The sequence below is a fragment of the Octopus bimaculoides genome, chromosome 22 (genome assembly GCF_046866305.1).
Source record: "Octopus bimaculoides isolate indiv1 chromosome 22, ASM4686630v1, whole genome shotgun sequence".
Classification (NCBI taxonomy): domain Eukaryota; kingdom Metazoa; phylum Mollusca; class Cephalopoda; order Octopoda; family Octopodidae; genus Octopus; species Octopus bimaculoides.
This window is the reverse complement of record NC_142949.1, coordinates 12,571,670-12,585,638: the sequence shown is the minus strand read 5'-3', so window position 1 is coordinate 12,585,638 and position 13,969 is coordinate 12,571,670. Positions and strand designations below refer to the sequence as shown.

Here is a 13,969-nt window from a genome sequence, read left to right as displayed (position 1 = left end):
ATCAAGGTGGTGAGCTGGCAGAATCGTTAGCATGCCAGACAAAATGCTTAGCCGTATTTCGCCTGTCTTTACGTTTTGTGTTCAAATTCCACCAGGGGCGACTTAGCCTTTCATCTTTTCTGGGGTTGATAAATAAGTACCAGTTACAGACTGGGGTCGATGTAATCGACTGGTCCCCTCCCCCAAAATTTCAGGCCTTGTGCATTTAGCAGAAACGATTTTTATTAAAGGTGGTGAACTGGCAGAATTATTAGCACATGCTTCGTATTTTGTTTGTCCTTACATTCTGAGTTCAAATTCTGCCACGGTCGACTTTGCCTTTCATCCTTTTGGGGATCAATGAATTAAATACCAGTCAAATACTGAGGTTGCTGTAATTAACTTACCCTCCTCCCTCCAAATTTCAGGCCTTGTGCCTACAGTAGGAAGGATTATTATCATCATTCTTAAGATGGTGAGCTGGCAGAATTGTTGACGTCAGACAAAATGCTTAGCTGCATTTCATGTCTCTACATTCCGAGTTCAAATTCCACTAAGATGGAATTTGCCTTTCATCCTTTCAGGATCAATGAAATACGTATCAGTCAAGTGTTGGGCAATTCCCTTCCCCCCAAAATTGCAGGTCTTGTGCTTATAGTAGAATCGATTATTATTATTTCCAAGTGTGGTGTATTGGCAGTATCATTAGAGCATCAGAAAAAGATGTTTGTCTTTTCTCCCAGCTCTGCATTCTGTGTTCAAACCCTACCAAGTTCACCTTTGACACTTTCAGGGTCAGTCAAATACTCCCCACTAAGATTGCTGGCCTTGTACAAACATTTCAAACCATTGGTATTTCCAAGTAGATTGCTGGAACCATCACAGCATTGGGCAAAATGGTTTTTTTTTTACATTACGAGATCAAATTCTGCCAAGATTGGTTCTGCCTTTCATTCCTCTGGGGGGTCAACATAGTTAACGATATTAAATTTTTTAGGGCATTAGAGTTGCAGAACTGTTTCAGCACCAAAGTGCTATGGGCCCCCATATTTTTTCCTGTTCACTCTATGTTCTGAGCGCTTTCATCCCACCAGGGTTAAGAAAATTAAAGTACTTGTCAGATATTAGACTGGACACCATCAACTAACCCCTCACACATAGATTTCAAATCTTGTGCTTATATGTTTGAAACAAATTATTTTCTTTCTAAACACATACATGAACACTGTAGTCTAGTTTTATGTTATGTAATTTTATCTCTAAGTTTACTTAGGTTGTGTCAGTTTAACAATTCTTTTTATAACTAAAATGCCTTTCTTTTACTCCAAGCCTTACATTCAATTTGCTTAAGGGTGCACCATAATCTCTTTAATGAGATTCATACTCAGCTCCATCCGATATACAGTCCATTACCTTCTCTTCGTAACTAAACCTCCAGTTATTTCAATGAATCCAATATACACAAATATATAATCTAATCCACACTGAATATTTGTACAAATATACAGTTTGTCCATAAATTACCTTTACAATTTGAAATAAGGATAACTCCGAGTTTATTAGAAACATCAGAACACTTCCACGTCGGCTCCATTAGTTGCACACACATCTAGACGATAAATGTGCGAAAGTTGTAAAGATAATTTATGAACGTTCTGTATGCTATACACAATGAATATGTAGTCAGATGCATAATCTACACAATGTAATCTTTCTCTTTCTAGAAACGAGAAGAAGGATGGTGGGTAGTTATTGGTGATTCCAAGACAAATTCCTTGTTATCCATCAAGCGCCTGACTTTACAGCAAAAAGCCAAAGTAAAACTCGACTTTGTGGCCCCAAGTGTGGGACACCACAATTACATTTTGTTCTTCATGAGTGATGCTTACATGGGCTGTGACCAAGAATACAAGTTCTCAATTAACGTCAATAAAGCTGAAGAAGAGGACGATATGAGCAGCGGCGATAATGCTAGTGACATGGAATGAGCACCGACAAGTGTTCGAATTCTTTAAATCAGATTTCTCTGTACAGTTTCCATTAACTTCTATATTCTTATTGAACTGATCTAATCAATATTTACAAATCTTTATCCATAATTTTTTTTTTAATCATTAAAATCATTTGTTTTTCTATTAATTTTTGACTTGCTTTGTAATAAAACTTCACTTTCTATGTGCAAAACAGTGGAATTGGTATAAAGAATCTGTTTTCCATGCTGGCATGGATTGGAACAGGTTGACAGGAGCTGTCTAGGCTCCAATTGTCTGTTTCAGCATAATTTCTATGGTTGGATGCCCTTCCTAATGCCAACCACTTTACACAGTACCAGCATGGGTACTTTTGATGTGATACCAGTTGATTGCCTCAGTCTGCTTGGCTGTTAGGTGTCAATTGTTCAACCTCAGAAAAGGCTCTAATTACGTCCTGCATGTGGTGTACAGCATCTGATGGGAAATGTATCATCCATTACACACACACATTTATCAACCACAAGTTGCATACAACACCCTTTAGCATTTAAACTGGCCAGATTTGGCCTCTCACAAGATTTGATAGCAATGATTACTGTCGAGTGTATTCAGCCAAATGAACGAGAGCATGATATTAGACTTGCAAATCAGTTTGGATCCTCGAGTTTCTGCTGCTAAGGTCTTACGAAAGACAAAGAATATGGACCTTCGTTATTGCTATAAGCATAATACTGTGGACTGAACAAGGGAGGCTACTCTCTCAGATCGAAATAAAATCAGATATTGTAGTTCTTATTTTGGACTACATTATACGTGTCCATGTTAAGCATTGATAAAGACATAAGGGTGGTTGAACCCAATCTGATTTGGATCTTAAAGTGCTGGGCTTACCATCTAGGAAGATAGCGAGTCCCAATGACTTGTTTAGAGAAGTAAATTGTGTTGTTGGCTTAAGAGAATACATTGACTCACTGTGTGCACAGAAGCAAGATTTGGATCCCGCAAGCCACAGACTTATCTGAGAGGTATAAGAATTGATAAAGGGTAGCAGAGAACTTTCTAACAGAGCTGCCCCTATATAATTGTCAACCAAATTACTGTTCACAACACTGGAGGTCAACAAATGCGTTTAAACTGCTACCAGAATACATTAAAACTTAGCAATTCTCTGAGCCTGAGTTTTCTTCATCTGTAAATGGAAATCACAACAATGGTAAAGGGTTCTAAGACATTAGCTATGTTCTTACCATTTACCAACATAACAAAACCCCATTTCAACAATTTTACTGAATTATTTCTTTGTTGTAAAATTCTAAATCCACATTCAGACAAAACTGAATGACCTAACCCAGTTGTCATTGCCAGGGATGACCCAATTCTGGTCAAGTAATGATTCTAAACGTTTGAGATGCATTGTTAACAAGATTGTAAATTGCTAAACTCCCTATTTAGATGAGATTTAGAGTTTGTACTTAGATTACAAGTCTGCTAGATGAGAACCAATCATGGTCAAATTTATATGTCACTAATGAAGACAAGTGCCAATTTTTGCTCACAGAACCATGAAATAATTTTTAAAAAACAGCAAAACAAAAATCTTACGGTATTAATCAGCAACAAAATAATTTAATACAAAACAAACCATGAAATTATCACTTTTAATGATTTTTTTTTCTCAATGTAACGCGACTAACAGGTTTCCCTTCCTTTTGTCTTTTAAGTCCATTATACAGGTCCAGGAAACTGTTAGTGGAATATATAATGGCTCAAATATTATTTTAACAGATATACAGATAAAGAGAAACAATAGTTTGGGAAACAAAAATGCAACTGGCTTTGTAGTCCAGAATGAATTTGTTGGTGGGGAGGTGGGGAGGTAGGTTTAAGAACCTGTGATATATTTCTAATTATTTACACGTTATCTAACCAGTTCACACTAAAATCACCTAACTGATGATAAAAATGGACGGACTAGACTTTCTAGTCCCTTTTGTGAGCAGATCAGCTAGACTACACCACCACCACCATCATCATCATCATAGTCTTCACAAAGATTTTAAAAAAAATTAATTATGTTACTAAATAAGCATATTAATGATGTTAATTTTTATCTGTTTTTTCTTTGTCCTCTTGTGATTCTTCTGTTTTTGTGCTGGATTCTCTTTCAGAAGCCATCTGTGAGAAAGAAAAAAAAAATTATATTTTAGTTTATGGCGAAAAATTATGAACGAATTCTCAGAGAAGTGGTTCCTGCCATTTACTCCTTTTTGTTTAATTTAACTTTAACAATCTGTGCCAAGTGGCATGAGACCAAGGAGTAGAACAAGATGGTTGGATAATACCCATGGGTCTCAGTTGATCTCTTAGTAATCCAGTCAGGAAGTTTAATGACAGTTGCTTCCGATAGGGCCCTATGGAGGGATTACCTGAGGACTCTGCCCCACAATCTTCTCAATAGTGGACAGAAACGGGACAAATGCATGGGAATAATTACCAAAAGTGCCTGATCAACTCTTAGCAATGTTACAAAATGTACCCTGTACAGCTGCATACATCTCAGCACATCATTCTAATTAGTAATGTTGCATTCCGGGAACATATATCCCACCCTCATTTTTTAATATTTCTTTTTATTTCATGCAAGGATTTCAAAACTTACAAATAATCCATTATTTCCAAATTTGGAACTGGTTTTAATACTGAAACATTTCTGCAATTCAGTCTAAGATATAAGAACTTTCCTCAAACACTCACCTTTTTATACGCCATTTCAAATAACTTGAGTGACGCTTGCTGCAATTCATTGGTGGCAGATTTAATGCTTTCTCCAGTTTCTTGGTCTTTGTTACCTAACACAGTCTTCAAATTGGTAATTTTCTCTCGTAATTTGTCACACTGCAATACAACACACCAAACGTTAGTTCACTCTAACAACATCACCTTATTTCTAAGGTCTTTGAGGGTTTCTTTAGCCAAACAAGTGATTTTAACCATATAGTACTTCAAACTGAACACATGTGGCCAAAATATTCTACCCATTTTATGTTCAAACTGGCCAAATCTGAACTCTCACACTTACCCTACAATGTCATTCTAAAAATAAACAATCACATCATTGAAATCTCAAAGCTATGAGATAATGCAGGATTAAATCAAAATGTGAATCAATAAGAATTACATTTGACAGAGAAACCTGAATGCTGCTAAAGGGTTAATAACCCAAATATTAATGAAATGGTTGTTTAACACTGTTCAGTCAGAACTAAACCTCTGTCAGCCTATGGCATGGAGCTAGGTAGCCCTACACCTAGATCTGATTCACTAATCCATATCTCCAAATGCTGGATTTTAACACCAAACCCCATTCCTTACTAAAGTTTCTTCTTAAGAGCTACGTATTATTTACAAGCAAATATCCTTCAACGCGTTAAACATAGGCAGAGGTATATCACCCAATAAGTTGATGTCAGCCTTGCAACTAAGAATAAAAGTTAGAAGTGGAGGCATGTGGCATGTAAGATTGATTTCAATTCCTGGACTGGGCAACACATTGTATTCTTGAGCAAAACACTTCATTTCACATTGCTCCAGTCCACTCAGATAGCAAAAGTGAATAACCCTGCAATGGACTGGCACCCCATCCAGGTGGGGAATCCCACCATGGAATCCAACCCTTATGAGTTGCCATGCAACTATTTATGAATCCCAGTTCAATTCCAATGCAAAGCAACTTGTGTAAGTGTCTTCTATTCTAATCTTTGGAAACAAACTCAGATGACACATTTTATACAGCGTCTACAAGCGTCCCTCTGAGAAAGAAAAATATGAACTGATTCAAAGTAGTGAGATTGATATATATTCAACTAAAACCCACAAGGTAGTGCCCCAGCATGGCCACAATTCAATGAAAAGAATATACTTGTTCCAGGACTTATCCACATTTTTTGTCTCTCTAGCGTGAATGAAGTTGATATTGGAAGCTACTTCTAGTCTTGGCACAAACTGAAATAATGTGTGAAGCAGCAGATCCCTTTTGATTCGTTTTCTACCAGAGAAACAGGATTAGTTCAACAGATTATAAAAACTAGGTTTATCTGCCATCAATACTGCAACGAAACAAACAGAATATGAAAGACGAGAAAAAACCTACTTCATCTTGAGGTAACTGTTCTTTGAATTCTTCCATCTTGGATTCAGTGTCATGGATGATTCCTTCAGCCTGGTTGACAGCTTCCACAATTTCCTACAAATAAAAATTTTTTTTAAATTGAGCAAATTTATTTAGTTAACCCTTTCCTTACAAATTTGAGGGAATAGGGTGGGGGTGAAACGAATGAACCCAGTAATAAAATGACTGCTGGTGTTTCAAACCTAAATTAACATGAAATTTTGAAAGAAAAATTTAGTTTTAATCACATTAAAAAGGGGAGTCTGTATGAAATAACCAAAGGTGTTATCAGGCAAGTTGGTATCAAAGGGGTTAAACACATGATAATCCAAGCCATTGAATCAACAGTGCTCCCTCTCCAATCAATACAGCCCCTCCTCTAGATGCTACTGAAAAGGTAGCCCCTACCAACAACATCCCTCTTTCAACACCCTGTCATGAAAACAAAAGTGAGTAGGACAGTTGATAATGTAATCTAGGAAACAGTGTTCCTGAAAACAAAACATTGAGTGCCATGTCCAATCAAGATTGACAACAGCTCTTGGGGATAATATAGGAGTTCAAATAAGTGTATCTAATCCACCAAAATGAATCCTTGCTCTGGGGGTCATTATTCCCATAACTCCTTGTATCAAACTTGTTGCTTAACCCCAGGTCAGTCTCCATTTTGCAGATCTACGATGAAAGACTTGAACAGCCGCTAAGAACTGGTCATTTATGGAATGGCTTCATTATCCAATGTGTCTTGCAGGCCATATGGTGTGTTTTTAAGGAGATTTGGCAGCAATTTTAAGCAATCCCAGAGGCTCTTTCGTTGGTTTGTTCCTCAGAGGCAATCAGCCATGCAGTGGAACCAATAATTCCATCCACCACATTTTGGTCTATTTGTGAATGAAGTAAACCAATAAAACAATGGTTAGTTGTTTGCAGGACACTTGGCTGCTATTTTTAGCAGGTCTAGTAGTCATGGAGAGGGTCATATTGAGTCACATTGTCATTTAGGTTCAGGTCAGGACTAGAAGTGTGATCAAACATATTCCATCCGTGACCATCCCATCTATTTCAAACAACCTATCTCTAGTATCTACCTCAATTAGCCAATTTATCTAGTATCTGCGTAAATTATGCCCACATATTATCATTTTCTCTTCAGGTAGGTAGGGCATGATAAAAGGCAGGGGAACCACTGCTGGCACATCAATTACTGTCACAATACCTTTTTCTTTCTGTCTTCTTCAGCAAACTTCTCTGCATTCTTAACCATATTTTCAATTTCATCTTTCGACAAACCACCAGATGACTGAATGACAACTGTAAACACAAACAACAAAATATCAGAAACAAACCACAAAAAAAAATAAAAATCATTAACACATCAGAAATTACAGTAATTAATCATCAATGGAAAGTGCAAAATCTCATTAGTACATTTGTAAAAACCTGATTTCACTCAGTATAAAGTTGAGTTACACTGTTCAACATGTATTTTATATGATATCCGAGCTCTGCAAATTTCTAGAAATTATTTCTCACCACCACCACTCTCTTGGTTTTTCTGAAAATTTTCACTCTGGACGAAAAATGAATACTAGTTTCACATAGTATTTTAAATTCAAAAGATTTTTGAAAGACAGCAAAATGTACGGTGAACATAAAAACCACATGTGTATAATTATGAACCGGATATCTCTACCTGTGTGAGAAATATTTCCCAATGAACAGAGCAAAGTTATCCATAAATACACACATATACATTGTCTGTTGTCATCATTTAACGTATTTTCCATGCTGTCATGGGTTGGACAGTCAGTTCAACAGAAGCCCCACAAGCCAGAGAGGTTTGCATCAAACTCCAATGCCTGCTTTGGCAGGGTTTTCTACAGTTGGGTGCCCTTCATAACACCAACCACATCAGACTGAATTGGCTGCTTTTTCCATGGTATCAGTACTAGCGAGGTCACCAACTAACTCACAAAACACCCCCACCCTTCAACCGCATGGTGGCAGAGTTGTACTGAGGGAGGCGGTTTTATGCCACGTGATGAGAGGTAAAAAGTGAAAGAGAGAGAGAGAGAGAGAGAGACAAGAACAGGGGTCTTGCAAGGAAATATATGGCTACTGATTTTACAACTGGACACTTTTCCTTTCATTAAACCCCATTTTTCAAGAGGTTTTTGAAGGAGTTTTCACATCACCTGTCTTTGAAAACAGATATATTGGACAGGAAAATATCAATAGGAAAAGCACAGAATGTAAATCTTCACACAGATACATGTACACACATGCACATACATGTATACACACAACTACCTTTGTAGTTTCCATCTACTATAGTTCACTTATAAGGCACTGATTGGTCCAGAGTGACAGGTGCCATGCAGTGGGACTGAACCCAAAACCACATGATTTAGACTCAAACTTCTTAGCCACAGTGGCACTGTGTGTGTGTAAAAGATGAAGTACAAGTAAGAGCAATTGCAATTTGTATGTCATCGAAGCCAACTGTGCCCTCCACTGAAGTAACATCAGTGTCTGGGAGGAGAAGCTTTAGTCTTGTCATAAGAGACCCTGGTAAGGAATTACATCTAAGGGGGGGAATCACAAAAGACGGCCATACTCAATAGCGAGTTGACAGACACCATGTGTCTGTGTGTGTTAATTTAATAATGGAATGAAATAAAGACGATTTCAACAGAAACATTTTAACAAAACAGTTCAAACTGAAACATATCAATGGAACAATACATGATATTGTTTGGGAGTATTTAAAACTGTTTCTCATTCATTCCAGATAAACTTACTCAAATTTATTCCTTTCAAAGAGCTTTTAAAAAATAAATATTGCAGACCCCAGTCATTTGGAAAACATACAACACGTTTCCTGGTAAAATAATATTAAACATGCTATAAATCTTGTTAGGTTTCCTAAAACCAACACCATATATATATATATATATATATATATATATATATAATAATAATAATAATAATAATATTATTAGGGATAGAAAATCCAAATTTACGGGTAAAAACTCAAATTCAATTTATTAAAAATTAAAATTAAATTAAGTTTCACAGTATAAAATATAAATATATAGTTTTAGGGAAAAGAACCAAGGTTCATGAACTCATCGATATGTGATAGTGGATTTTCATTGATGAGTTCATGAACTTTGGATCTTTTGCCTGAAACATATATATACACACACACACACGAGGGTGAGTCAAAAAGTAATGCCATTTTGTTTAGGACAGGTATAATTACCAACACAGAAACATGTATCATACATCAAAATGAAGCTGGTCCTCTGTGGATCACATCCCTACTTCTCAACATAGTCACCGTTTCTCTCAATAGCGATGTTCCACCTTCAAATGAGAGCATGTATCCCTGTCCTGTAAAATTCTGTTGACTGTTCTTTGAGCCACTTCTTCACTACAGTTTTCACTTCCTCATCACTGGAATAATGTTTGCCTCTCAAACCCTCTTTCGTGGGACCGAAGAAATGATAGTCCACCCTGAGTAATTGCTAATGGTACATGCCTGAGATATATATATATACACACACATAGCGAGAGAGAGAGAGAGAGAGAGAGAGAGAGATACTTACTCTGTTGTTCTTTGCCAGTGCCTTTATCTCGTGCCGATACATTCACAATTCCGTTCGCATCAATATCAAAAGTAACTTCAATTTGTGGAACACCACGAGGTGCTGGGGGTATACCGATCTTGAAAGGAGAAGACAACAAAGCATTAGTGTTATATAACAACCAACTGACCAACCACAGACTACAGCCAAACAGCATTAATAGCAGCAGGAACAACAATCCCACAATGCTCTCAACGGAATTGGCGAAACATCTTTGAAAAACAAGTGAACTGCATTGGCCTAACCCTTTAGTATTCAAACCAGTCGTATCTGGCCAAAACATTTTAATGGGTTTATGTTCAAACTGGTCAGATCCAGCCTCTCACACTTCCTTTGTAATATTGTTCTAAAAATAAACAATTATGTCATTGAAATCTCAAAGTTACAAGATAATGCATGACTAATTCAAACGAATTTGAATAAATAAGTATTACATTTAACAGAGTAATCTGAATGCTAAAGGGTTCAGAAAAACCAAACTACGGATAATGAATCTCTCATCCACAGCATATAGACAATAGTGTATATACAACAAATGACAACACCATATACAAAAGGAACAGGATCACCTGATGAACAAGAGTGTGTATTGTTTACACAGAGGCCTGGGTTGGTGCGTTGCAGATGACCAGTCACCGAAAGCAGATCGCGGTCTTGGCAAAATCATCAGAGCGCAAAATGTTTTCGGCAACCAGCCTCCACTAACGTCGTGTTGATGGTACAACAGTAAATTACAGACACTACAACATCAACCACAACTACTGCCCCCATAACGATGGCTTAAAACGGTGGAATGATAATGAAAAACAGCCAGCAGCAGAAAGAACAACAAAAAAAAAAAACATGAAATACAAACAAATGAAAATGTATCCATCAAATCATACAAGTGGTCAGAGGATACACAAGAGAAGCAAAATATGGATAAACGATGTGAAGTTTATCTAAGATACTAGGGAGCATATGTAAGTCTATATATGTGGATACACTTTACATTTACAATGTATTGAAATGCTTATATTCAGCCGGGTAAGTTTCACATTATATATTATTTAACGTGGGGATTTATAAATCCAAACGGGATCCTCAATGAGCACTCCTGCTAATACTGGCCAACAGATTCTAAGTAGAGTTTACAACTCTATACAAAGTGAAATTCTAGGGATAAATTAATTACAGAGTAGAATATAATAACCTGAATTAGCCCTTTAGCATTCAGATTATTTTATCAAATATAATGCTTATTTAATCACATTGTTTTGAATTAATCGTGTTATCTTGTAGTCTTGAGATTTTGATTATGTGACTGTATACTTTTTAGGCTAACATTGTATGGCAGATGTGAGAGGCAAGATTTAGATTGAACATAAAACAGAATATTTGGACTGGGTATGGGTGGTTTAACCGTTTGGCATTTAAGCTGGCCGTATCAGGCCCATATATTCCACATGTTTTATGTTCAAACTGGCCAGATTCAGTCTCTCACACATATTCTACAATATCATTCTTGAAATATACAGTCAACATCATTGAAATATTGAAGCTACGAGATAATTCAAACCAATTTCAATAAATAAGCATTATGTTTGACCAAATAATCAGAATGCTAAAGGGTTAAATGCTAGACAGTTAATAAATTTTAAAATATATAAGTGAAGGCACGTTTCAAATTGATAGCCATTTTTGGTAGATGAAATTTTTGCACAAGAGTAAAATTTATCAACGAGACATCCATAAGCTAAGTAACTTTTCCTAATAATTTCTTTAACTTTGGATAAAGCCATGTAGTGCTGCTGGCATGGAATAAAGTTATAAACAGGCTTACATGAATGAGGCAGCACTGCACAAGAGACAATGTAACACAAACAAGTAAACATAAAAGAATGTAACACAAACAGGTAAACATAAACAAATGTTAACAGACAGGTGTAACACAGACAGGTGTAACACAGACGTGTAACCGAGACTCACCAACTGAAATTGTCCAAGAATTTTGTTGTCTCTCGCCATTTCACGTTCACCTTGGTGGACTTTAATTTCAACTTGAGTTTGACCATCAGCAGCAGTAGAAAATACCTGACAGGTAAAAATAATCCATTTGAAAATGATGTAAGAAAACTGGAAATTTCTGCATGGGGAAAAGATTGAATTGATTTAATAAAACCCACCAAAAAATAGCAATACTAGTTTTATGACCCTGGAGGGAACAAAAAGGGGAAGTTAATACAATACCATATTTCTGAGGGGAATTTATATTAGTTGGACTGGTGCCCTCATCCTCACTGTCGCTTTCACTACATTCTGGCTGTTCTATGCTCCAGCCTTCTTCAGGTTTCTTATGTTGAACTCGATTGCTGTATTGGAATTTTGATACAGCAACCAAGTTCTACACAAGAAACCTGAAGATGGCTGGAGCATACAACAGCTGAAATGTAGTGAAAGCAACAATGAAGCTGAGCAGAAGTGAAAGTGAGCTTAGATGGAGTGCATCATCAACCCAACAGCAGAGAGAGAGATGAAACTATTACAAACTGTTATTTCTGGCTGACTCTACCAATTACACGGGTCAAGAAGGGCTTGTAAAGGACGTGGGAAAATGCCCTTCATCCAACATCATTAAACGTCCATTTTCTATACTGGCATGGCTTGGCTGGTTTGACATGAACCAGGAAGTCAGAAGACTGCACCAAACTCTGCTGTCTGACCTGGCAAGGCTTCTGTGGCTGGATGCCGTTCTTGATGCCAATCCAAGAAACATGCACACATTCAAGAGATAATACAAGCTAAAGCGAACTGCCTTATAATGTGCAGAGAGATGACTAAACATTCATGATTTAGTATGGTAAATATGACAAAATAGAGAAGACCTCAGAAGGCTTTGGAATTCTACCTCTTCTCTAAACAAGTCAATGAAACAAAGCACAGAATGGAATATATATGAAGTGATTGTAGAAAGTACTTCTTTGAATAACAATCAGTTTATCTCCCATCTTACTTGTGTAATTTCGTTAATTGCAGTCAAAAACAGACATCTGAAGGAGAAAAGTTCTGTATAGTGTCCCTTCAAGGTAACTGCTAAATAAATAAAAATATAACCAACAAAGAATGTGCCAATAAGGGAGCTTCTACTCAGTTGCCTGATCTGCTTGGAATAGAAACCAAAATTTCTGCCTTAAAAAATTAGGGAAGGACACATTAGATAACAAAGGCCAAGATACTCCTAAAAAGCTGGATGGTCACAGCTGGACTGTCCCTGATCATAGGTCTGCTAACCGTTCTAATGGTGCCTTGTAAATACTTACCTGGCTCTTCTTTGTTGGAATGGTTGTATTCCTGTTGATGAGTTTGGTAAATACACCGCCAAGAGTTTCAATGCCGAGAGAAAGAGGTGTGACATCCAACAACAGAACATCAGTAACATCTCCTGCCAACACACCACCCTGGAATGAAGAATAGAAAATAATAATAATAATAATACACATTCCTGCAAGTGTTCAAGAATTCCACTCTAAGATTAAATCAAGTTCAAACTAGAAACTCAAATAGGTGAAAAGCGAATACTGAGAGAAGGAATCTTTGATGCTTTTGAGATTGGAGTTCTAAATTCTTCTTAATTTTTTTTTTTTTTTTGATTTTTTGAAATTGTAAAGGTAGTTTATGGATACCTTGTACATCTACCAATGAGTATATTGGTTATGGGCTACCATTGGTCAGATTTTGTACCTAACCAATGCCTCTACTCAGAAACTAGGATGCATCTGGTTACTCACATGATTCAGAAGCACCAACTCAGACTGGCCATGAAAACCAAAAAGGAAATCAATTATATACCACCATTGCTGTTTAACTGTCTACTTTTCCAGGCTGATATTAATCAATCATATGGAATCCAGAGAGCCAGAGTTCTATGGCTGGATGATCTTCATCCATTTTCAGGCAATGTAATGCTTTGCTTTCGTCTGGTCAAGTTTTCACAGAACATGTATGATGGCAAAGTTTTGTTTACAATTATCATGCTATGTCCAGACACGAAAACAGACAGACACATAAAGCGAATGATAGGCTTTTTGCAGTTTCCATCAACTAAATTTATTCACAAGGTTTTGAGCAGTCTAGGACTATAGAAGACACTTATCCAAAGTGTTTGAAACCATGTAAAATGCCCATGCTGCACCATGTCAAAAGCTCCCATGCTGGTGCCA

At 36.8% G+C, this 13,969-nt stretch overlaps 2 protein-coding genes across 2 annotated transcripts in view; one reads left to right on the top strand and one right to left on the bottom strand.

Annotated features, from left to right (window-relative positions):
* The window catches only part of LOC106873134 (U5 small nuclear ribonucleoprotein 200 kDa helicase), a 68,534-nt gene extending 66,416 nt beyond the window's left edge, over positions 1–2,118 (top strand). The window contains exon 44 of the mRNA XM_089339729.1: positions 1,704–2,118. Coding sequence (XP_089195855.1) covers positions 1,704–1,967 — 264 coding nt within the window. The 3' untranslated portion in view covers positions 1,968–2,118. The remainder of the gene's footprint in view (positions 1–1,703) is intronic.
* A 1,478-nt stretch (positions 2,119–3,596) lies between these two features.
* LOC106873137 (stress-70 protein, mitochondrial) overlaps positions 3,597–13,969 on the bottom strand; it is a 33,264-nt gene continuing 22,891 nt past the window's right edge. The window contains exons 11-17 of the mRNA XM_014920364.3: positions 13,070–13,207; positions 11,739–11,843; positions 9,732–9,849; positions 7,337–7,431; positions 6,103–6,195; positions 4,707–4,847; positions 3,597–4,127 (exon numbers count right to left, since the gene is read on the bottom strand). Of these exons, the coding sequence (XP_014775850.1) occupies positions 4,053–4,127; positions 4,707–4,847; positions 6,103–6,195; positions 7,337–7,431; positions 9,732–9,849; positions 11,739–11,843; positions 13,070–13,207 (765 nt within the window). The 3' untranslated portion in view covers positions 3,597–4,052. The remainder of the gene's footprint in view (positions 4,128–4,706; positions 4,848–6,102; positions 6,196–7,336; positions 7,432–9,731; positions 9,850–11,738; positions 11,844–13,069; positions 13,208–13,969) is intronic.